Source organism: Oryzias melastigma, unplaced genomic scaffold (assembly GCF_002922805.2).
Source record: "Oryzias melastigma strain HK-1 unplaced genomic scaffold, ASM292280v2 sc00308, whole genome shotgun sequence".
NCBI lineage: Eukaryota > Metazoa > Chordata > Actinopteri > Beloniformes > Adrianichthyidae > Oryzias > Oryzias melastigma.
The window spans coordinates 1-24,282 of NW_023416917.1; the positions used below are offsets into that span (position 1 = coordinate 1).

Here is a 24,282-nt window from a genome sequence, read left to right on the forward strand (position 1 = left end):
AGAGGAGTCAGTTGAGGTGGCTCAGGCATCTGATCCGGATGCCTCTGTAACGGATGTGAATTTCCACCTCCGTCCATACAGAAACTCACGACACCGGGTAGAGTTTGACAGCTTTACTCTGTGACAGGCATACAACAAAAATTTACAATCAGTTTCCACCGGCAGTGGCACATCTGGCTCCCCTCTGCAGCTCTCTCTCTGCTCTGCGAGGGCGGGGGCCAAAAATCATAACATTACAGTTGTTAATTACATTTTTTTTCCAGAAATTACATTCAGTCAACTCTAATAATTAATATTTTCAACTTTGTATGAACAAAAAAAGTAATAATTAAAACATGTAAAATTATAGAGGTGGATTACAAAAATTAAATGCTCTACATGTATAAATTAAATACACATACCTGTGACAGGCATAAAACTAAAATTTACAATCAGTTTCCACCGGCAGTGACACATCTGGCTCCCTACAAGATCAAAATAAAAATGTAAAATGGCTGCTTTTCGTCGACAGTCTTTCATATGCCAGGTGCACCTGTTTGCTAGCCAAAATAATTTTTCCACTTGTACAAAACGCACATAACTTAAAATACATAAATACGTGAACACAAAACTAGGCAAAAATTATATATTTATCATTTTTGTAACAGCTATTTGAATAACAGACCGAAACAGTATGCTAAATAACCCAAAAGATGGCAAGACGTTCGGGAAAACGTGGCTTACCCTCTGCAGCTCTCTCTCTGCTCTGCGAGGGCGGGGGTGTGGCCACCTAGCTCAACACTAGCAGGAGCCGTGCGCACATCCGGTTTTTCAAAATAAAATACCAAAAACGATAAAATTCACACAATAAAGAAAATAACTGAAAACTGAAATAAAATTGGTGCGGAGCATTTTTAACTTTGTTACACCTCCTGGACGCCTCCTTGGAGAGGTGTTCCGGGCATGTCCCACTGGGCGGAGGCCCTGGGGAAGATCCAGGACACGCTGGAGAGACTATATGTCTCTTAGCTGGACTGAGAACGCCTCGGGGTCCCCCCAGAGGAGCTGGAGGAAGTGGCCGGGGAGAGGGAAGTCTGCATCTTTGCTTATACTGCTGCCCTGTGACCCGGTCCCGGATGAAGCAGAAGAAGATGGATGGGTGGATGTTTATTTTTACTCTGAACCAGCTGAAAGGCTTTTCTTCATTTTTTCTTGCTTATTTACAAATATAAATTTTTGGTTCTTGTTCTGTAATACAGAAATCATATATTAAATGGTAAATGGTAAATACTTGTATAGCGCTTTCTACCCTCCTTCANAATTTGACCTGCTCATCAAAAGAATATGATAAAGTAATTAAATCCCTTCCAATTCCTACTAAAAATCTTGCTCAGCAAATATTACTACAGCAACACTCTTCAGAGATGAGGCAACCCTTTGTGGAAGGTTTTTTGTTGAGTGATAAAAAAATTAACAAACAAAATTTTTAGAAACATTTTAAATAATTTATATTTCCCTTCCCCAGTAAAAAGAAAATATATTTTGCAGAACTATGATACCACAGAGGCTAAGAAGATACAAACAATATATTTATCATATCCTGTCCCTCACAAAGCTAAAGAAGTGATCTTTAAGATACTAAATGATCTCTACCCTTCCAATCATTTATTGCACTCCCGCTTTAAATGGGACAGTGATCTTTGTGTGTTTTGTGGAATAGATCTAGAAACACTGGAACATCTTTTCTTTGAATGTATGCATGTAAAAGAGTTTTGGTCTTCTTTTCACAACTGGCTGGTAACAAAAAACAACATCATAAACCCTTTACTTTGGAATAATATTAAAATACGATTACAGTTGACTGATACAAATCTGGACTTTCTGATTAACATTTTGATTATTATGGCAAAACAATTTATACATAATTGTAAATTCCTAAAGGTGAAACCTCACATTAATGGATTTGTAAACTGTCTCAAAGTCTTTTCCAAGTCAATATACTACATGAAACAAAAAAATGCCCAAAAATTGTCAAAGTTATTTGAACTGTTTAAGGTCTTGATTTAAACCCCTCTGCTCTGTTTTTTTTTTCTTTTTGTATTCACTTGTTTCTGCTTTATGTTTATTTCCTTTGTCTCATCCATACTGATGTCATTGACAATGCCATGATTGTTTGTGAATTATTTGCAATAAAAAAAACCTCTTTGAGAGCGAGGCGTTAGCTAGCAGCGTTAGCTTGTGCTGAGAGGACGGCGGTGTTTCGTTGGGACGTTCGTGAGGTCTGCTAGTCTCACAATCACAGCCACGTTGTCTTTACGTTCAACACTTCTCCACTCATTTAGCTAAACAGGATTGTTTGGAATCGAACCTCGTATCGCTAAATCTCACAAACAAACAAAACACCCCCGTCGTCTCAACATAAGCTAACGCAGCTAACCTGTTAATGCGGCCTGGTTCTGTTTACTTCCGGGGCACGATAGGAACATCACACAAAAATAAATCAAAACTCATACTCAGACTATTTAAAGTGAAGTAAATTCGAAAAAAAATTAACTCATTGTTTTCAGCATTTTAAAGACTGGATTTTAGTTTTGAATATTTTTAGTGTGACGTTTCTATCGTGACCCGGAAGTAAGCAGCACGGGGCGGCGCTAGCATGCTAGCTGAATTAACTTTTGTTGATGTCAGTCCCCGATCCCCTTTCCCTAACCACGCCCTAATCGCGCGCATGTGTATTACGTCACTTCCTCTTTGCCGCCAACATTTGCGACGGTGGAGAGTTTTGGATTTGATTTGCGTCAGCTGGATTTGATTTCCGACAGGTGGGTGATCGGGTATCCGAAACAGAGATCCAACAATAACAGCTAATTGCCACAGTTGCTACTATTCCATAAACGGATCAATCTTTCAACAGAGTTACTCCACCACGTTCAAAGGATGACTGCAGTTACAAACATAAAGGTAAATACAACTTAGCTTCAATCCCTGATATTTGTGCATCGTTGCTTATTTAAATATTTCATCCATCCATCCATCTTCTTGACCGCTTCTTCCCTTTCGGGGTCGCGGGGGTGCCGGAGCCTATCCCGGCTACTGATGGGCGAAGGCGGGGTTCACCCTGGACAGGTCGCCAGTCTGTCTCAGGGCCTCAATCACACACCCATCCACTCTCACATTCACACCTAGGGGCAATTTAGAGTCACCAATCAACCTATGAAGCATGTTTTTGGATGGTGGGAGGAAGAAAACCCACGCATGCACGGGGAGAACATGCAAACTCCACACAGAAAGGTCCCAGCCGGGATTCGAACCGGGGCCTTCTCGCTGTGAGGCGAGAGCGCTAACCACTGCGCCACCGTGCAGCCCTAAATATTTCATACATTTCATAAATACAACGTTATCATATTTGTTTACATAAAGACCCCAAAACGTGTTTTGTATATTAGTTTTAGTATTTAATTGTAGAATTTTCCTGATGATCATGGAGGACATAAGAAGAAATGAGGATTAAAATTGTGTTTTTTAACATTTAATGATTGAAATAGTTGTGAGTCAAGAGCAAATGAAAACACGTTTGTAAAAATGTTGTAGTTGTGTAAAATCTACAAGTTCTACAGATCTGTACTGTCACAGTAAATGTTGTTGATGGTTTCATATTTGCTGAGGCAGGATAAATAACATTACCTTTAGTTTGTAATTACATATTAATCTAAATTTTAAATTATTTTCTCTATGATAAATATGATAAACACATGAAATTCTCTGTTTTAAGATGAATATGTCCTGGACAAAAACCGTCCTCCAGGAGAGCTCATAGTGAAGGAGGATGATATCTGCTCAACCTGTGAAGACTTTAGGATCCTGAGTATGACACAATGGATGGAATCCTCCGTAAGTATTCTTAGTCCAAAATACTGTAAAGAAAATATCATGTGACGCAAGATTTGAAGAGTATTTCTTTTTATTTCAGATTGGAATGTTAATCTAATAGTTGTGAGGAAAGCTGCACAGACATGTCATTAGTCGTTCTGGTGCATCTTTTCTCTGGTTATAGACATGATGGTGTTAATGTCTGTGTGTTTCTGTTTCCTTTAGGAGAAAATGTCTACATTGATGACCTTTATTACCTTTATTACCACCTGGAAGGATCTCTAAGATGACCTACTGCGCTCCTTGCTGGTACTATTTTGATCTTTTTTTTGTTTGTTTTTTCTCCTGTGTGTGCATGTGTGTGTCTATGTACATGTATGTGTGTGTGTCTGTGTGCATGTTTACTAATTAGTATCAATGTAGGAAACCTTCAGGTCAGAGGTCATGCTGATGTTTCCACTTAGAGCAGACAGACAGGTCCAGCTGATCTCTACCTGCTTTGTGTGAGTGTCCTCGGTCTTTCTCACTCTGTGTTTTTAATAGGATAGAGAAGAAAAGGAGAGGTTGATGTGTCGTGTTTTGTGGATGATGATGATAACGTCTCTGTTCAGACAATATTTATAGCTGAGAAACAGAAGCTCTTTCTGGACTCACTTCACCCTGATGGTTTTGGTGATGATCTCTACAGAACAATATTTAGGTTGATGCTGCAGAAATGAAAAGTTGCTCTGACCTTGTTCAAGGACAAGTGTGATCTTTGGATAGACTGTCTAACAGCAGCCTGTTAGGTTCTCAGGCTGAAAGGTTCAACGTGGAACCTCAGATTTAAAGGTTCAGCATGGAACTTCGTTAACAGATTTAAAGGTTCAGCATGGAGCCACATCCCAGAATACTTTATTTATTGATCTATTTTGACTGGTAAACATTTGATTTGTGTGTTATTTGTATTCTCTGCAGTATCAGGAGAATCTTTGACCCTGTTTGGAGAACTGGAGGAGACCTTCAGGTGTGTTAACACAAACTTCTGAAGCTCATTGAATACATAATAATATAATCAAAAACTATCAGGTTCACGTCAGCTCTCTTTAAGTTCTCCTGTTTTCTTTTTCAGGTCTTTTCTCAGCAGATGNCTTCCATACCTCCACAGGTATATCATCAGGACCAAGAGCCTTTCATCCTCTTCAAGCCCCTCTCACTTCACCTTTACTGATCTTTCTTACTTCCTGCTCCACAACCGTCACCTCTTCTACTCTTTGAGAATAACGTTTAAACATGCTAAAAAAAAATTGTATTTTACTTTTCAAGTGCCAGTCTTCAGTTGTGCTAAAGATTTTATTTTATTTTCCTTAAAGCTGTTTATACTTCATCACATCAGTCTCATCCACAATCACCGGTCTAGTTTAGACTAATGTAACCCAGATAAAGAAAATGTATGTATATTAAAGTTTCAAAGGGTTTATAATTTGTGATTATGAATCAGAAGATAAAATCATTCATTTGTTATTTATTTACCCATTTTGTGTTGATGGTTAATGTGTGTTTTCAGAAGTTTGTGAACTATTTTAGATGCACATTATATGAAAAAAGATTGTGTTTAAAGTAATCCTTGGTCACTCAGAGAGAGAGGCGGAGGGATATGTGAGAAGGCGCAGAGAAAAGGAGATCCGGTACAAAGTTACGTGAAGAAGGAAGGCGCGGGAGTGGAATTAGCCTAAAGTGTTGTGTAGTTTGTCGGTCGGATAAGCTAAAGTAAATTATCCTGAAGGTTGAGTTTGCGGTAAAGGACCTTGTAGCTTCAACACGAAGCTTTAGAAGCGACATTTATTGAGGATTGCCGGTAGTTAGGCTAAAGCTAACGCAGCTAGCGCTGTTTTCCATCAATTACACGGATTGACATTGATATTACCACACGGTATCGTCCACGCAAAAAGATCAGGATGGNTCCATAAGTAAATAAATTTACATGCCACAAATAATAGAATAATATCCTTAGGAATTAAATAAACTAAACAAACAGAAATATGCCAAAAATGGCTCTTACACCTGTTTTCTGCCTGCACGCGAGGAGGAGGAGACCTGCTGGAAGTGTGCTTGACCCCTCCTCATGCACCTGCAGGATGAGGAGCTATGTTGCTGCCAGGTTGGCTAACCTGCATTCTGGAGAGAGACGAGGACATCGAGGGACCGCACGAGTGAACCGAGTGGGAGTATTTCTTGACCTGAGGTAAAGATTTCTATATTTTTTTATTTCCACGGAGCGTTGGGTGGAACTACCCCAGCATCAAATCAGGCCAGCAGGAAACATTACGCTGGCTTTAGTTTAAGTTACGTGGTAAGATGGTAAAATGAATGCAATACATGCAGCAGACTCAACACGAGCACGAATCACGGGCCAGATGTGCGCATGCGCGAAAAGCGTCACCTTAGTTGCCATGGCAAACAAGGTGACGCGTTTTGTTGCCTTTGATGTAGTGATGACGTCATCAGAGAAAGTTTATAAAATAGACCCCACATCACAACAGACAGACACTTCGCAGAAGTCCCACTGAGCGATACGTCCAGCAGGTTCTCTGTGAAGATTGAAGCCCCCTTTTTGCCTACGAGATATTGGTCTGGTATTTTGATATTACCACACGGTATTGTCCACGCAAAAAGATCATGACGGATAATCGATTTCATAGTATTGAAGTCCGAGAAGGCTTCATCCTCCTTGGTAAAANAATTTTGGCTAAAAATTGAATAATCATGGATAAGAGACCACTCGGGTCACTTCGGAAATGGATCAAAAGATGATTGGAGTTGAACTTAAAAAAAAAAACTCTAATTGGCAAGAAAAAGTTTACTTTTCTGATTCTTCTAAACCAGAGGTCTGCAACCTGCGGCTCCAAATCCACTTGTGTCTGTTTTATCTCTTCATGGTGGCTCCTTGGCCAAACATAAAATAAGTCATGGAGACTGCTGACCCAACCATGTCGACCATCAGAGTCAGCAGCTCCCTCTTACCAAAACTACCTAAAGAAAACAAATAAACAAAGCCCACAAACTAAGACTACCAAGGTCCTACCGAAAAACTAAAATAACAAAACCCAGCAGTGTAAGACTGCTGAGGACAAAGAGGGGAAAAAGATGAAAAATAAATAAAAGAAAATTAAAATAGCAATTCTTTAAAGTAAGGATTACTTAATTATTGAATTTTTGAATAGCATTTATATAATTGGTTAAATGTGTAAATTGATGGCTAGATGATGAACTATGTAGGTTTTTACATCCCTGTTGACCTGAAGACTCCTTGTTTGATCAACTTTACCTCCAGAATTTATATGCAAAGCAAAACTTTGTTACAAAGTTGGATCTTTTATGAGTTATAAGCAAATATTATCTTAAGCTGCACAACATTGGTTCCTAGCTGCACTGAGATGATTCTATTTGGCACAGGACATCTTTTATTTTGAAAATAAATTATTTGAGCTTCTGTTAAACGAAAAGAAAAATCACATTTTCATAGATGCTCGGTTGTTTTTATATTTTTGCTTTTGTTTGTGGAAAAAAATACATAATTCATATCAATAAAAAAAGAAGTTTCAAAAATGCAAAACCAGATTTCTTAAAGGCTAAAGTAAGACTATGTGGATCCTTCTTGGTTTTGATCAGTTGAAAAGGAGTCAAATGACTTTTACTGTTAAAGGTGGCCGACCCCTGCTCTAAAACTTATATTCCTCTTTCCGTCACCCCTATGCAACAAATAAATAAATAAAATGGATGCTACTGAAATAAAACCAATAGATAAGGAGATTTTTCATGAATTTGCTACGTGCAGCTCTGACCAGGGCGACAGAGGGCGAGAGTGAGGGGTTAGTAGCACCCAGTGAGGGTGGGTGGAAAGGCGAGTAGCGGCTGCAGGCTGTACAACATCGCTTACTAGCGGTTTGAATTAAATTTGTGACATGTGACGGTTCAGAACTGGAAGAACAGGCAGACACAGATGTGCATGTTAAAACATGCTCATTGTTTTTATTTACAACCTTAAGGTCAGATCTCTGATACAGTCACACTGCTTTCCTGTCAAAACCTCACATCTGTAAACAACAACAGCTGTTATTATAATTATGAAAGAGTTGTAAGAAGTTGTTTTAAAATAATTCATTTAAAAAACCCCATAACAATTATTCATGTTGGAGAAATAAAAGTATTTTTCATTTCCACATGGATCCACAGGGTGGCGCCAAACACAAGGATGAGGATGGACAGGAAGTGACATCCCTGAGAGGAATACAGCTTCCTGATGACACAGCTGTTGTTGTTTTTGTTGCTATGGGATGCTCATATGTCTCTGTGAACACAGAAACATCTGAGAACTTTGTATAAAGTGCAGACAGCCGGTTGGATTGAAGCTTTTGTCTCTTAAACAATGAAAATAAATGTGAGATTTATTGAAACACACGTCATGGAGACTGAAGAAGAAGAGGGTTCCTCTCTCGCTTGACCCAAAATGTGCACAGATGTTTGAAGAAAAGACAGTGAATCAATTTTTAAAATTACCTGGTAAAATCACGTGATCGTGCCTCATTCAATCACAGGAATGTTTTCCATTAGCTTATGTAAGAATAGTTGTTTTGATTTGTCGTCTGTGTAGAGAAAGACTTCACCTCAGATGGAGGCAGAGGTGTGTTACTGGTAATCCTTTCAATGCTGCTTCAGGGTTCTCTTGAAGGTGATGCATTCAAAGCCCCACACAGAGTCTGGAAACGTCAGTGCTTCCATCCCTGAACGGCATCAAAGTCAGTTTTCCTGCAGAACTATTATCTCTAGAGAACATAGCTCCATCCTCACAACCCTGGGCCGCTTCAGATCATTATCTTTTGAGTTGCATTCAACTTTGAGACCCCTGCATTCACTTTTGGTGTTCCTCAGGGCACTGTCCTGGGGCTCCATGTCAAATTTTACTTTTTTAGCCCTTGAGAATATTTTAATGACGGTTTAACCTCTTCCTCTCACATTCATAACTACTTGTCTATTAAACCCGACTCTGTCGCATCATTATGAAGCTGTAGTTTGATTTGTTATGACAGGTTGCCTAACCAGGACATGATTGTCTCACGTGTGCAATAAGACATCTGACTACTGCAGGTGACGGCTCAGCGTTGCAGGTCTGAGATGCTGAGATGCTTCCTTCCACTGCAGGATTAGGTCCAGCTCTGTCCAGGAGCGGTTCCTTCCGCCGGAGCTTTGGGCTGGATAAAAATGTCTACATGTTTGCTTCCTGAGGGTGCTGCAGCTCACTGCAGGTGAGGAGTTCAGATTTACCAACCAGCGCCTAAACACCTCACAGAACGCCCAGCATCCATCACTGCTGCGAGTGACTGAAGGCTTCGTCCTGGGAGCCCACAAAGAAGCAGACCTGTGGGGAAGGGGGGGCGCTGACAGGATGCTGGGGGAGCGTCAAAGATGAGGAGTTTGGGACGTCCCAGTAGTTGTCCTGGAGCTGGAGGGCGGAGACAGCGGGTGGGATGTCTTTGAGGGCGGGGCTCCCTGAAGGCAGCGGGGGTACGCTCATGCACTTCCTGAGTCCCAGCTCGCTGAAGAGAAGATCACAAGAAGAAGAAGAAGCTTAGATATTTAACCCTTTAACACCAGCTTTAACTTCAGTGATGACATTCTGTCGATTACCATAACTCTTCAACAAATTAATTCCAGAGGATTCTGATGGTCTAAAAGCACTGGTATGTCAAAGAGCATGTGCTCTTTAAGTAAAAGTCTCTAGATGTCTGGATCTCACGGTGCATTCCCATCGTCCTCGGCAACAACCATTCAAGTGACCACTTTTGATAAAACATCTATGTACAGATGCGTAATTGCGTGTTTCAGGTTTCCCGATGCAAAATACTCTCGTTCACACAAAGCTATGCAAGTTTCGAAGACCGTTTTCGTTCTCTACATGTTAAACTTATAGCTATTGAACACTCGTTAAAAGCTAAACCAGGTCAACACATTCTCAATCCCAAGTTGTCACATATTGACGTTCGGTTAAGGACCCCAGCATGTCACTTTTGAAGTTTTGGGTGTCCCCAAGTCATTGTTTTTCGTCGTCTTGCTGTTTCCATGAAATCACAGGTCCCCAACCTTTGGACCGCAAACAAGAAGTGGTTAAGGTTAGGGTACCAGTACTGGGTAAGGGTACCAATACTGGACATGTCCCAAGGACTAGTGCGCATCCAGTACCTCATCTGGTACCCCTGATCGTCCCCCTGATTTTACGAACAGTGGGGTCCTTAACCAAACGTCAAGATGTGACGACTTGGGGATGAGAAGGTGTTGACCTGGTTGAACTTGGACCAATCAGGGACATGTGGATGGCATTCTCTATAATTCTCAGAAGTGTTCAAAAAACTGATCATTTAGGGGAAATTAATAATTGCAGTTTGTGTGTCACCGGAACTCTATGACACCAAATCTTTCATAAATGGGAATAGAGCTGTGAAAGAAAAAGCCTGGAGCGAGATTCACCAGATTTGTATCGCTTTGACATTTTGCACCAAACGTCCTCCAACTGTAGTTACGGATCAGGACTACGGCCAGAGTTATACCTGGACTTAGGGCAGCTGAGACCCTCGGTTTGGGGAGGACAATCATTCATTTTTTTTATGTGCAGTAAACAAAGTAAAAAGTAATGCATAAACATTTAGATTGTGTGGGACCATGCTAACTTGTTCAGTATCGGCCTATGGGATACGTTGTGCTGATATTCATTCCTGACCAAGCCCTACTATATAGTATACTTTATACTGAAGCATACGTGTTACAATAAGCTTTAAGTGTATTACTTGTGGCCAAGGGAAGGACAAAGGTCACATTCAGAAGTGACCGCTCATGGGATTCTGTGAAGAGCGCCTTTGGATGGATCTTCTACCTGATCGAGCCGTCTGGTTTTGGTCTCCAGAAGTGTTTGTACAAGTCACCAGCCACGCCCACCAGCCAGTGCACGTCAGCGGGAACCTCTGGGATCCACTCCACAAACCTGGAAAGGAAAGGAACAGGTTTTTCCCAGAACTAGTCTGTGAGTCTTCCTCTGAACCAGATCCAGGGTCCAATTCTACATCCAGATCTACATCAGAAGACCTTCTGTTTCAGACGAAGGGCATGAAGGAATGCCAGATCTGTTTCATGAACACTCTTTTTTTTCATCCTCTTTCTTGTTGTGAACTAACCAGAGACTCTTGAGTGAACCTGACAACAGTCGTCCATGTCCAACACATTCTCATCCTAAAGTCGTCACATACTGACGTTAGGACTGGGAATTACTGAATACCTCATAATACGATGCAATACATGGCTCACATCAATGATATCACGATACTGTGATAATTAGTAAAATCATCTCTAATAACTCATATTATATAGACGAACACATATTTTTGGGAAAAATGTATCTTCATTTCCTCCATTATTTTATTTTTTGCAACAAATAATAGACACTATTTAAGGTTTACTATGTCTTTGACAAACATTGACACCAATTGAATTTGAATTATTTCTCAAATTCAGTGTTAACAACAGTAAACATGATCAGCAGTGCCACTATTTAGCTCAAAATTAAACAACAGAACAAAAATGAAATAATTCAAGTAGCTGCCAGACACATTGGTGCTCGTGACAGCCAGTCTTGACATGCACTCCCCTATCTACCTCCAAAGGAACGTCTCATCAAAGGATGACAAATATAACGTTTACAGCCTCTTCAAACGAAAATAAAAGGCCGATACTAAATGAAAATCTATACCGAATCAATCGCAGGACTAAATATTGCGATTAGGGCTGTCAGATTTGTCGCGTTAAAAACGCGTTAATCCGACATGTGCTTGACGCCGACAATTTTTTTGACACATTAATCGCGGATTTTCCATAGACTTAATGGGATTTTCTCATACGTGCCTTTCCATACGGCGCGCGCGGGCGTCCCGCCCTTTAACTCGCCGGCTGCTCTCACTAGATCACGGGCGGCTCTCTAACCACCGAGCTGCGAGCTAAAACTGGCCGGCGCTAGGACCTGGAGAGCTCCTGCACCCTAACCCGGCTCCGGTTCGCGTCCAGTACCACGTCTGTTGGTACCGGCTCGCGTCCGGCGCTGCGTCCCGAGAGCTGCGGACCCCCGACGTTCCAAACAGCAAGCGCACCGGGGGACGTTTTAAATGTTCTGGAGGTTTAAGCGTGATCCAGCCCCAGCATAGCGGTCTGTCTGCCAGCATATTCATGGCGTGAGCTCCGCTGGACACGTCGCTGCATCGAGCTGCAGCCAGAGAACGCGGCGGCAGTAACAGACTGTCAAACTATCCACAGAGTATCCCGCTTTTCTCAGTCTTTAATGTTTTAAAAAACAAAAGTTAATTGGAAATGATAAATCTCTATTTCATTTATTACTGTAGTTCAGCAGAGGAGGAAAAGATTTGGTCCTGACAAAAAATGAACATGAAAGTGTTATGGAAATTTTATTTTTTATGTTTTTTATTTTATTTTACTGAACGTTGATTGAAGTTTTGAATTTAAAATGCCCTTCACTTGGACTTGGGCTTTTGCTAGGCAAGGCAAGTTTATTTGTAGCACATTTCATGTACAGAGACAATTCAAAGTGCTTTACATAAAACATTAAAAGAAACAATCAAAAGAAAGAGTAAAAATGTGATCATTAAAATAAAATTAAAAGAAAAGTAGGCATTTTATGTTATAGCCTTTTATGGTTAAGAAAGTTTATCTCAATACAATGTGACAAAATAAAGTATTTCTGATGAAAACTATTAATTTTGTCGTTTTTGTTTTCATAATTAATGTAGAACTACTAAATTCCACGAAGCACACATTTTTTTCCTTAAAAAAAGGCCACATAATTTGCGATTAATCGCGAGTTAACTCGGGACAAAATGCAATTAATCACGATTAAAAAATTAATCGCCTGACAGCTCTAATTGCGATATATCGCAACATTGATATTTTGGCACACCACTAATTGATGTTTGGTAAAGGTCCCTCTACGTCACTTTTTGATGTTTTGGGTTTCCCCAACTCATCGTTTTCTTGACGTACTGGCCGTTTCGTAAAATCAAGGGTCCACAACCCTTGGAATGTAGTACCGTATGTGGTACCATATTCACACTGGTCCTCGGGACGAGTCCAGTACCGGTACCCTAACCTTAACCCAGTACTGGTTTGCGTCTGGTACCGTGTCCGGTTCGTGCCCGGCACCCTGTCTGATACCGGTTCGGATCCAGTACAACATCTGGTTGGGTACTGGGTTTGAGCACCTTGCACAGCAAGTCAGTCAAAAGACGACAGTTGGGGACACCCAAAACGAAAAGTGTGATGCGGAGGGTCCTTAACCAAACGACAATATGTGACGAGTTGGGATTTGTGTTTCCATGTCCTGTATACATAACTCCAGGGTTCTTCTCTGTCACTTCCTCATCCGAACCAAAGCAGATCCCTCTGAACTTCTCTGTTCTGTTCCATAAACATCCTCATAGTTAACATTTCCATCAGTGGTTCTCTTTCTCAGCATGAAACCTAACTATGTCAGTCTAAATTCCAATACAAATCCCCAAAACCTCATTGTTTTGTGGTCTCTCCAACTTTTCTAAAAAATTCAACATTTCTCCTCTGTCTCTCCTTTGACATCCTTTCACTTTCCAAGCTCTTGTTAAACAGTCAGAAACTCTACTGCCACCTCTCCTAAACTCCAGTCCAGCTCCTTTGCTCTTTGCTCCTTCCTGCTCCTCAACAGCCACCCTTTCCTCTTTATTGCTTCTCATTCATCAGTTCCTCAAGGTTCTCCTTCTATCCTTCCTGTTTGTGTGGCTTTGGTTTCACCTGAAATGCTTTTTCTGACACAATCCTCTGCATTTAACCCGGCTTGGGACCGTCAGACAAAAGCAGTGGATCATGCTCCCTTATGGTTGTGTTAAGTCTGAAGGCCAATAACAAATCTCAGCAAGAATCCGACGTCTGTGTGAACCTTCACCTACAGAACAAAGCCAGCATGCACAGAAACAGAGTTCCTCACCTCTGAGCGACCGAGTATGCCGACTGCACAGGAAGCGTGTAGGGCATGAGCATGTAGGAGGCCACCCTCAGAGGCAGCATGGTAGAGACCGTGGAGTACAGACCCGACCTATCCTGACAGGCCTCGCAGAACACTGTCGGACAGAGAGGAGGGTCAGGTATCAGCATGAACGGCCGGGATGGGGGAGCTAAGAGCGCACTATGGCGTTATTTTTGTTCCATAAGTCTACACAGAAATAAAACATCTCCGCGAACGTATTGTCTGGAACGAAATAAACAAACGAAACTGGACACTGGTTATCCATTTGCTGCATTTTCGATTTAGTGCGCAAATCGGAAAACGAAAAAAACGGTTTGTTTTTCGTTAGATCAATACACGGATTGCGTTCCTCTCTGCAAAAGTAAACTTCTTCTTCTTGTCTGGCTTAATGGCGGATGGCACACAGAGTTGAGGTGCACTACTGCCATCTACTGGGCAAACGTAAACTTCCAGTGTACAAAATAGGCCAATCAGAAGAGAGCCAACGCAGCCCCTCTGTCTCCGCCTCCATGTGTCAAAAGGCGACTTTCACTCGCGCGTAGAAATAGACTCCGCGAGCGCACAAGCCAAAATGTTGCGCGCGAGCATCATTCGGGCGAGCTCAGGAGGTCACGAGCACTTTTTATGCTCTCGCGAGGACTTCTTCTGGTCTCGAGAAACACACTCTGGCGCGCGCGACGCCTTTTTCTCGTCGGTAGAGGGGCAGAAGCGCTTGCGAGGGTCAAAAATGTGCGCGAGGAATGTGAGATACGTTCGCGGAGATGTTTTATTTCTGTGTAGACTTATGGAACAAAAATAACGCCATAGCGCACCTTTCTTTATGTGAGTGGGCAGGGTGATGTGCTCGTCCAGCCACCAGTGCTTCTGCTGCAGCAGCCGGAGCCTCCTCAGGACCCAGTCTCTGGTGGTCTCAGTGGGCCTGCAGCAGGTGGCGGGGGTGCTGGAGGTCGTGGGACCGGCTGTTGGACACTCGAGCATCAGCAGGTCTGAAACCAGGAGACTCGGGTCAGAGTTTAAGGATTCTCTTTTCTTAAGCTTTAAACAGAGAAGCTGTTTTTTCTCTCAAAGATCAAATAGTTCTATATTTTCCAAACAGATAATTTCGTTCCCAGTCTGCAGGATTATTAGTCCGTCCTGGAAGCTCATAAACTAGAAGGGGCGGGCTCAAAGACTTCAAAATAATAGAGCATGTGTCAAAGTCAAGGCCCGGGGGCCGGATCCGGCCCTCCGCGTAATGCTATTTGGCCCTCCAGATGATTTATTTATTGTCATTAATGGCCCAATTTGAACTTGTGCTAATTTCTAACTTGTATAATTTTGACAAAATATATTTTTATGCAGAGTAAAATATTGAAAGTTATTTAAGGTTTAAGTTGATTTATTCTGGAATAATATTCCTGCCTTTTTGTTATTCATAATTATGGTAAAAAGTTACAGTTTTAAAGTTTTAAAAATTGGCATTCAACTATCTTTTTGGACTAAGAATTTTTAGGCTATTTTGGAGTTAAGCTAATATTTCAGCTACATGCTAGCTGTTTTGGCTAATTTAGGTTTTTGTTTTCAATTTTTTAGTCTATTTTGGCCTTTAACTAATATTTTAACTGGCTATTAGCTTCAGCGTTTTAAGCTATTAGCTTCAGTGTATATAATTATTTTAAAAAGTTACATTTGTTAATTTTTTTAAATAAATTTTAGAGTGTTCAATAAATGTTTATCTCGTTCGCCCCTCGACCTAAGGTGTGTTTTGGATTTTGGCCTCTTGTTTGATTGATTTTGACATCTCTGTAATAAAGACACTTGCTGTTAGCTTAAAGCGTTTTTAGGAGAGTTACTGAACATCTCACTAGATTGACTGAACTCTTTTTGTTAGCTTCCTGCTTGAACTGCTGCGCCTCCCGGCAATAACATGATGTGATCCACTCATGATATGCAGACTTCTATTTATCTGAAATAATAAGCTAAAATATAAAGCGCTGATCATCATAAGAATAAATTAAATATCCAACACTGATCGGCAGACAGCATCAGATACCGATCGAGTCATCCCTAATTTTAAAGATCACAAATGATTTGGTTCTTCCCTTTTTTGTGAGTGGTGTTGAGAGCTCACGCTGAACGGTCGTTACATAAAAACGTGACTCACTGTTTTCCTCCAGGAAGCGCAGAGTGTCCTTGTAGCCATTTTGACACATCTCTGCCAGCACCTGCACACAGCAGCACAAGAGTGAGACATAAACACCACCGTCTCAGTTTCTTCCGTTCACACCATCAGTACCACCATCTTCCTCAGCAGCATCATCCAGCAGAACCGTGTGACCACAGAAGAGGACACGACACCTCATCTTCTACCTCAGTGACCGGTCAGTTTGACTGGGAAGAGCCAAAGAACAAAACAAGTTTCAAACAAAAGAGGCGAGTGGTGTGGTTACCAGTGACTGTTATCTCTGTTTAGAAATGTTTTTGGATCTATAAAGTAATACCAGGATTCTGTAAAACCCTGGGAGGAAAATTTGTGCTCATTAAAATCTGATGTTTCTCAACAACAAGAGTGCTTGATATGACGATCACAGAGATAGTCCAGGTAGATCACATGACACTAAAACAATAGACAAAGGCCTATCTTTCTGTCAGGAAGTGTTGGTAAAGGCCCCAAATGTAACCAGGCATGGTGACAGGAACTTATTTAATAAATTAACCAAAACATTAAAAATACCCAAGGAGACCAAAATGCCGACAAAACAGATGAACTGACAACAAAGAACTGAAAACCAGACACTAACATAGACTGAAATTGATAAACTACATGACAAAAGCATGACGAAAACCTAAGCATAGAAACATGACAGTACCCCTCCCCAAAAGGGCAGATTCTAGATGCCCCAAAACAGCTGACAGGATGGGACCCAAAAAATAAATGAATAAAAAAGAACATGTCCTGATCACAGTTTGCTCCTGCAGCCCAACAGAAGTCAGGGTTGACCCCCACCCCATGATATTTATATATATATTTATATTTTGGAGCTTGTCATCTCAAAAGTATTTTACATGCTGAAAAAGTGTGAGAAATGCTGTTGCATTTGGACCAAATCTCTTCAAATAAAGCTTTTCCATGAGCATCTGGAGAAGGATGACTGCACCAGCAGTTGCTGCTACTCGCTGACGTGGGGCGGCTTAGTCGAGGGAAATTCCTGCAAAGATTTCAGGAGCTCTCTCCAAACATTAAGGAGTTTCTGCATGTTGCTGGAAATGAAGATGATGAACGACTAAAATCGTGTAATTAAACATGGGATTTTTGATAAACATGATGGATGACCTTAAACTGGGAAAAGTACATTTTTCCAAACATCCGTGTCTTCTCAAAGCGACAGGATTTCACACAGAGCAGACGAATTGTGTGTCAAGATGTTTCTTTGCCATCTTCATTGGAAACCAAACCAACATTCAGATGAGCTCATGGACATTCCTGGAACGTACCACCAGAGGAACAGGCCCTGAACTCCTCTTTGACTACACTAATTGGCTCCAACTATTAATATGAGCCAGCCTTTTCCCACACGAGGGTCAGTAAGTACCGAAAGTGGTTCCTTCAATTATTCATGCTGAAAAACATTCAATCAAGTTGAGTCAAGGACTTTAATAGATGGTCCAAAGAGTCTGCTGGGAGTCTGCGGGCCTACCTTGGGTTCTGGGGGAAACAGCGCCTGGCTGAGGCGGTACATGTTGCCCACGTTCATCTGGATGCTGGTGTTGGTGAAGCGCAGCTCGTGGAAGCTGCTGGAGTTGTCCCGAGGACAGATGTCGTTCTCTCCGGAGAAGGGCGAGATGGTGATGGTGTTCTTCAGCTCCGACAGCGGCAAGTTGTCACTGATCCCTCCGTCCACATAGCGCTGAGGACATAGAGACGCACGGCCGTCAGAGTTCATCTTCTGCTACAGAACTCTTAGATCTGGGTAAAGCTCTTCTAAGGAAACCATTTGAATCTAAAACTCTGGAGAAAAGTCTCTGCTGCAGTTAAAAGGAGAAGTTTAGGATAAAGTCCTACTGTTGTCACTAACAAATGGGGACATTTCCTGTTTAAATGTGACCTCCAGGAAAAAAGAAAGTTTCATCACAACCCAAATAAGGAACCACTTGAAGATTAAAACCCTTAGTGCTGAGATATTTGGCATTACCCCCAGTGGAAATAAACTCATCTGGTTTCTTTCTGCTAACTCTGAAAACTGCTTTTCTGTTTGTGTCTTTGCTGCTTTCTGTATTTCTTTGACTGCAGTGATCCTGGGGCAGGGAATTCTGCAAAAAGGAAAAGTCTCCTTGTGAGGGTATGACTCACTTAAGCTCAGTGCTGATTTTTCCACCAAGACTCCAGCTTTGTTTGAGTCAGTAAGATTCACGTTTGAAAGTTCAACCTGGTTCAAGAGGACGAAAAGATTCATTTTAAAGGGGTCACACCATGATTTTCTTAAGCCTTTCATAGTAAACTACACTAAAAAAAATTATTTATGAAATATTAGATATTTTTCTTGAGTTTTTTTTCTATCCAGAAGTAAAATGACTCAATTCCTGAAGCTCCGCCTGCAGCTGCGTGTGGGTCCCGCCCATTTAATGACGTCATCCTAGAGCCTAGAGTTTGAGCTGGAATTTATTGAAGACAGAACTGGAAGACATACGGTATTCTGCATCTAAAATGAAAGTTTTTTGCTGATCATGACTAGCTCAGTGGAGAAATTGAGTGTTGGGTGTTAGACTGGGGGCGGAGCTATCAGAGTAGACTCTTCCTGCGAAGGAAAGAACGGAGGCTGCTTCCATTCGGCACCCTTTTTAACTATCGGCAGGAGGGCCCATTACGTCATCATGTGTAGGTACATCGTGGGCCATCAAAACTGAATAAACAAAAATAAAATAAACAGGAGTGTGAACTTTAACGCATTAACACGTGATTAGGCAAAAAAGAATGCATTAATATTAATAAACGCAAATTAATAACATGAAGAAACAGTCTTTCACTTTGCCTCAGCAGTTCAGGCGTGCATTAAAACAGTTTGTAAGATATTATCAACCTTATATGAATGTCACTTGATAAATTTAAACATTTCAGATGATAAAATGAAGGAAAAATGAAGGAAAAATGTTCTCACTGTCACCTGTTTTTGTTTGTGGGATATTTGCATAGTTTCTTTTTATTTGTTTGTTTAATTGTTTTTTGTTGTTCTTGTTTGATTTTTTTTTTTAAGAGCTGTATTTTGTCAAATAAAATCCACCTGGTCAAACATTGGGATTAACTGTGAATAATCAGAACACAAAAGTGTGATTAATCTGATTCATTGTTTTAATTGATTGACAGCACTAATTAAAAACAAACAGTCTGTGTGAGATTGTATATTGTGATTATTCACAGATAATAAGTGGCTAAAACAATAATTGATGACTAAAAAATTGAAAATAATCGAAATTATTTTTTTTCTAAGTTAGCGATTAATTAGTTGTTTTTAATCGATTGCCGGCCCAGAAAATATATTTCAAAAAATGCCCTCAGCGAATCACCATCCTCGCCATGAGTACGTCACTTGATTGACGAGCAGAACGGCCAATCGAACATCCTCTGATCCATACGTCACACACATGCACATAACTACACTGAGTCTGCAGTCCCTTCCATCCAAGAGCGCCGGGTCGCCGCGGAGGGCTGCTGCAGCTTTGATTGATGGAGAAGCTGACTCAGCCGGGTCCACGGTCCTGAACGACGGATCAGAGCCTCAAGCAGCAATCTTGTCCAGAAGCATGCGCCTCTCCAGCCCCGCCCACAGACCAGCAGTCTGCGCGGTGTGCACTATGTCGCCGTCGCTCACGTACGACCCATTAGGAAGCCTGAGCGGCCGGATTCTCACCGCCTTTCTACCACTTCAGCTCCTTAGGATACCTGCTTGATTCTGCTGCTAATATAAATGCTCGTCTCAAAAAGGTTAAAACAAGTAAAAAACCTGAGAGCAAGATGTGGAGTTTTCTTTACTCCTCCTCTTCAGAATGTGAAAATTCAGTGTCAGTCTCCTAACTGTCCCGAGGTCAGTCAGTAAAACAGAATCAAACACATAGTACATGCAACAACCTACAAAATGACTGAAAATGTTATCAAGTTTTCAGAAATATTCACCTAAATGTATCCATTTAACTCAAAATACTTGTTTCATTCACTTAAAACTCTCCTTTTTATAATGAGTCTGTCTATTGAAGCACATAAATATGTAGTAGATCTTTTAGGGCTCATCATCTCTAAAGTAGTCGTGGTAAAATGCGCGTCGGTGTGAATTGTAGGAGAGTGGATGCTGCGCCCACTCCGCTTTGCGGCGCTTCCACGTCCAGTGTGAACCGAGCGTGAAAGGAGCCGTCTCACGCTGATCGTACGGACCTGCTCGTTTTCGTGGGTATGGGAGGGGCTGCTGTTGAGAGCAGGTTTTAGAGGATTACTCAGAAATGCATGAATGGATCAAAATAGCACTTTGATTTTTTATAGTGAGGAATGATCAGTTTAAAAGCTCAAAAAGTTGTTTTTTAAGGTATGGCTCCTTTAATGTTTGAAGCTGTGCATGAGGAAAGGAAGATGTGTTTGATCATGTTCTCTGCTCTTTGGCTTGGAGGCATGTTTCGTTTTGCTTTAAATACCATTCTTTTTTTCTCCATCTCTAGAAATATTAGTGTAGATCAGAGGTCTTACATAGTTTGAATTTCTCATGTTTCTGATCTGAACAGAGATGTGACGGGGTTAGCTAAAGTCACATTAATCACCTTTGTGTATCCGCCAGCTCTCTAAGCCTCTGCTGTTAGCTTCATCTTTTTAAATTGATTTACATCTGGTTACAAGGTTCATTAAGAGCTGCAATGAAGTCCTTCCAAAACTTTCATAAAAAAGGGATGATTTCCTGCAGGGGACTTTCTTTATAAAACGATGTCATCCACTTATTCAATGCTTGGAAATGACGGCTCTCCCCTCCTGTTGTACAACAGTAGAGCGGGAGGCCCGGATGTGGAGCACGAAGGCATTAGTCCCGTTCTGCAGAATAGAGGTCAGTGAGGGAATGCAGGTTTGGCTGCTTCACTCATGTTGCTCAAGTGAAGGTTCAGAACTCACTGTTCAATTCCCCACAGATCTGTGTTCCCGGGACAGTCACTGGACCAAGGAAACACCTTTGAAATGCAATCGGCCAAAGACAAAACTCAAGGAAAAACGCTGTCATATCTGTTTATGTCAGACATGTTTGTGACAATGAAGAGCACATGTGTCAAAGTCAAGGCCCGGGGGCTGGGTCCGGCCCTCTGGGTAAGTCTATCCGGCCCTCCAGTTCATTTTATTTTATTGTTATTAATGACCCGATGTTATCTTGTGCTCATTTCTAACTTGTATAATATTGACTAAATATGTTTTTATGGAGAGTAAAATGTTGAAAGTTATTTAAGATTTAAGTTGATTTATTCTGGAATAATATTCCTGACTTTTTATTACTCATAATTATGATAAGAAGTTACTGTTTTAAAGTATTAAAAATTGTAATTCTGCTAGCTTTTTGGACTATTTTTGAGGCTATTTTGGATTTTAGGTAATATTTCAGCTACATGCTAGCTGTTTTGGCTAACTAAGTTTTTTTATTTTTTTATATATATATATATTTTTTTTTAGTTTATAGGCTAATTTGGCATTAAGCTAACATTTTAACTGGCTATAAGCTTCAGGGTAGTTTTTTAGGCTGTCTTAGAGTTTAGTTAATTCTTCGGCTTTATGTTAGCTGTTATGGCTAATTTGGGCTATTTTTTCAGTTTTTTAGGCTACTTCGAAGTTTCGCTATTTTTTTCAGCGACATGCTAGCTGTTTTTTCTAACCTCCTTTTTTTGGGTTGGTTTTTTATGCTAATTTCGCCATTAGCTAATATTTTAGCTGGCTATCAGCTTCAGAGATTTTAGGTATCAATTTCATAATCTTCAGCAGCCAAATTCAGTTTACAGCATTCACTCTACCAGCTATCAGCTATACTGCTATATATCTAATTCATAATTGTGTTAAAACGTTACGGTTTTAGAGTTTTAAAAATGTAGTTTTAGAGTATTGAATAAATGTTTACTAAGGTGTCTTTTAAATTTTGACCCCTGTGTACTTGTAGAAAGGGAGCCCCCAGCTCCCCCCTGCAGGGTGAATTTACCCCACGGCGTTGCGACGCGGCCGGCTCCAGCTTGATAATAAGTCCTAGCTGCTACATGCTTGAAAGCAGACGCCGCCCGGACCTCGCTACCCACCAACCATTTATAAACACAGACAGAGGAGTTTAACAGTTTGTTTAAATCTTAGTCTGTGTGTAGATTTGAATAAAATCACAACCATGCGTCATTGTATTTCCTTTATAATGACACATTTATTTACAGAAAAGTTTAAAATGTTAATTTGTTGCACTTTGTACATTAATATCACAGCTGGGTCTTGTTTTTGTGATGATCAGTTTTTTCCATTTTTAAAATCGAATCAAAATTAAGCATTTTATTCATTTTACTGGTTCTGCTGAGCCACATCTCAAACAATATATGTCATTGGTCACTGCAGACTTTAGAGTTTACCTCAGGGTTGTAGTGAGCTAACCATCAGTTACATCACAGCTAACAAAAAACACCTATGATCAAGTTTGTGTGAGACACATTTTTGACCTCTGACCTCTTCTAACACATCATACCGTCTGGTTTGGGAAAGACCCGATTACAACAGCTGTACTTGGAAAGAAAATGATAAGACATGACCCCGCCTCTTCAAACTTCAGAGAACGCAACACGGGTCAGTGAAGGCAACATGAACTTTAACATTTAGTCATAGCAGACGCTTTTATCCAAGCCACCTACATCAACACAAAGACCTCAGTGAGGATTGGACTCACAACCTCTTTTACGAGATCGCAAGCTTTTAGAATAATCACTAAATGTTAATATAATTAGCATGCTTTTTTTGAACCATTGGGATGGTTTATTTGGTTTGATTTATACATGTAACGTTCCCAGGAGAAAACCAAATCCTGAAACAGACATACATGCCAACAAATGCCCATTTAAGAGGGACACTCGCTTGACCAAGACAAGAAAATAGTTCCTCCAATCCTCCGATATTTGTGGAAAAAAATGTATCTTTATCTGCTCAATACATCAGCTTTATTCTGCAAATTATCCTAATTTCTGCTTCTATAGTTTCGTACCATGGGAAGTTCTATTTTTACTTTTATATTTTTCTCTGACACTAAAATCTTCCTCAAATGTAAAATAATCACTTACCGCTCCTCTGAAGGAGGGCGGGATCAGGCCACAGTAGATAGGGATGAAGCAGCTACAGATGAGCGCCTGCGGACACAGAAGAAGAAGTTCACCCAGGGTCAACCCAGCACCAACCAGGACCTGCTGCTCCCCCCCCTCACCCACCTGAATGAGCTCCTCCTTGGAGCTGAAGTCCGACACCAGAACGTTCTGCCCGTCGGACACGCGGGTCAGGGACACGCACAGCCTCCCAGATGCTCGCACGTGTGCGTCAGAGGGCAGGTCCCGGTTCAGGCCGGACCTCAGCACTTTCACCAGGTTGAAGGTGGGGTGCAGCGGGCCCAGGTTCCTCTTCCGGGCCTCCTTTGCCACCGCGATCACATCCTCACAGCACTTTGCTAAACACAAGAAGAAGGTTTAGGATGGGCGGGGAGTGACCACAGACTTATAACACTGGTATGATCATTGACTGTATGTGAGAACTGGACCGAGTGACTCCTCCCCCAGGAAGTACCCGCTGGTTCCAAGAAGCCAAAATCCCATATTGATAAATAAACAGCTATTATTCTTTCAGTCAGAATAACCATTCTTGCTCTGATACATTTTTGTAGTTGAAGTTATAAACTGACCAATCAGATTCCTGAGTAAAAGTAGGTGGTCTCTCGTCAAACATTCAAATCAATTGATTGACAGATTTCATGTTTCCTTCATTCAAGTATTATGGGTGTGGACTTCAAACAAGCTCACTCCTGATTGGTCAGAGCGGTTGCTATAGAAGCAATATCTCTGATTGACTTGGACCAATCAGTGTGTGTCGTTCTTGGATCTGTAACGGCTACGCGATCGTCATGTATCGCAAGTCCCCAACTTCAGGCAATTTGGTAATAACACCTAAAACAACGCCGTTACCTAACACAGAGGAAAAGTTGGAATTTTCTAGGTGGCATTATAAGAACTACTTACAGACTATCATCTCTGGTTATTAAAGTTTCATTTATTTAATTATCTGCAGTTACTGCAAAGAACATTTTATATGTGTAATTAAATATATATATATACGTATATATATATAT

At 41.0% G+C, this 24,282-nt stretch overlaps 1 protein-coding gene and 1 long non-coding RNA gene across 2 annotated transcripts in view; one reads left to right on the forward strand and one right to left on the reverse strand.

The window, feature by feature from the left end:
• The first annotated feature begins 2,661 nt into the window (after positions 1-2,661).
• Positions 2,662-4,653, forward strand: LOC112140366. Its single transcript, XR_004947431.1, has 3 exons — positions 2,662-2,940; positions 3,752-3,870; positions 4,075-4,653. It is a non-coding gene; the product is annotated as an uncharacterized LOC112140366 (long non-coding RNA).
• A 3,181-nt stretch (positions 4,654-7,834) lies between these two features.
• The window catches only part of pnpla3 (patatin-like phospholipase domain containing 3), a 20,766-nt gene continuing 4,318 nt past the window's right edge, over positions 7,835-24,282 (reverse strand). The window contains exons 3-10 of the mRNA XM_024263297.1: positions 23,375-23,607; positions 23,231-23,296; positions 17,614-17,823; positions 16,080-16,140; positions 14,749-14,922; positions 13,898-14,030; positions 10,757-10,864; positions 7,835-9,425 (exon numbers count right to left, since the gene is read on the reverse strand). Coding sequence (XP_024119065.1) covers positions 9,194-9,425; positions 10,757-10,864; positions 13,898-14,030; positions 14,749-14,922; positions 16,080-16,140; positions 17,614-17,823; positions 23,231-23,296; positions 23,375-23,607 — 1,217 coding nt within the window. The 3' untranslated portion in view covers positions 7,835-9,193. The remainder of the gene's footprint in view (positions 9,426-10,756; positions 10,865-13,897; positions 14,031-14,748; positions 14,923-16,079; positions 16,141-17,613; positions 17,824-23,230; positions 23,297-23,374; positions 23,608-24,282) is intronic.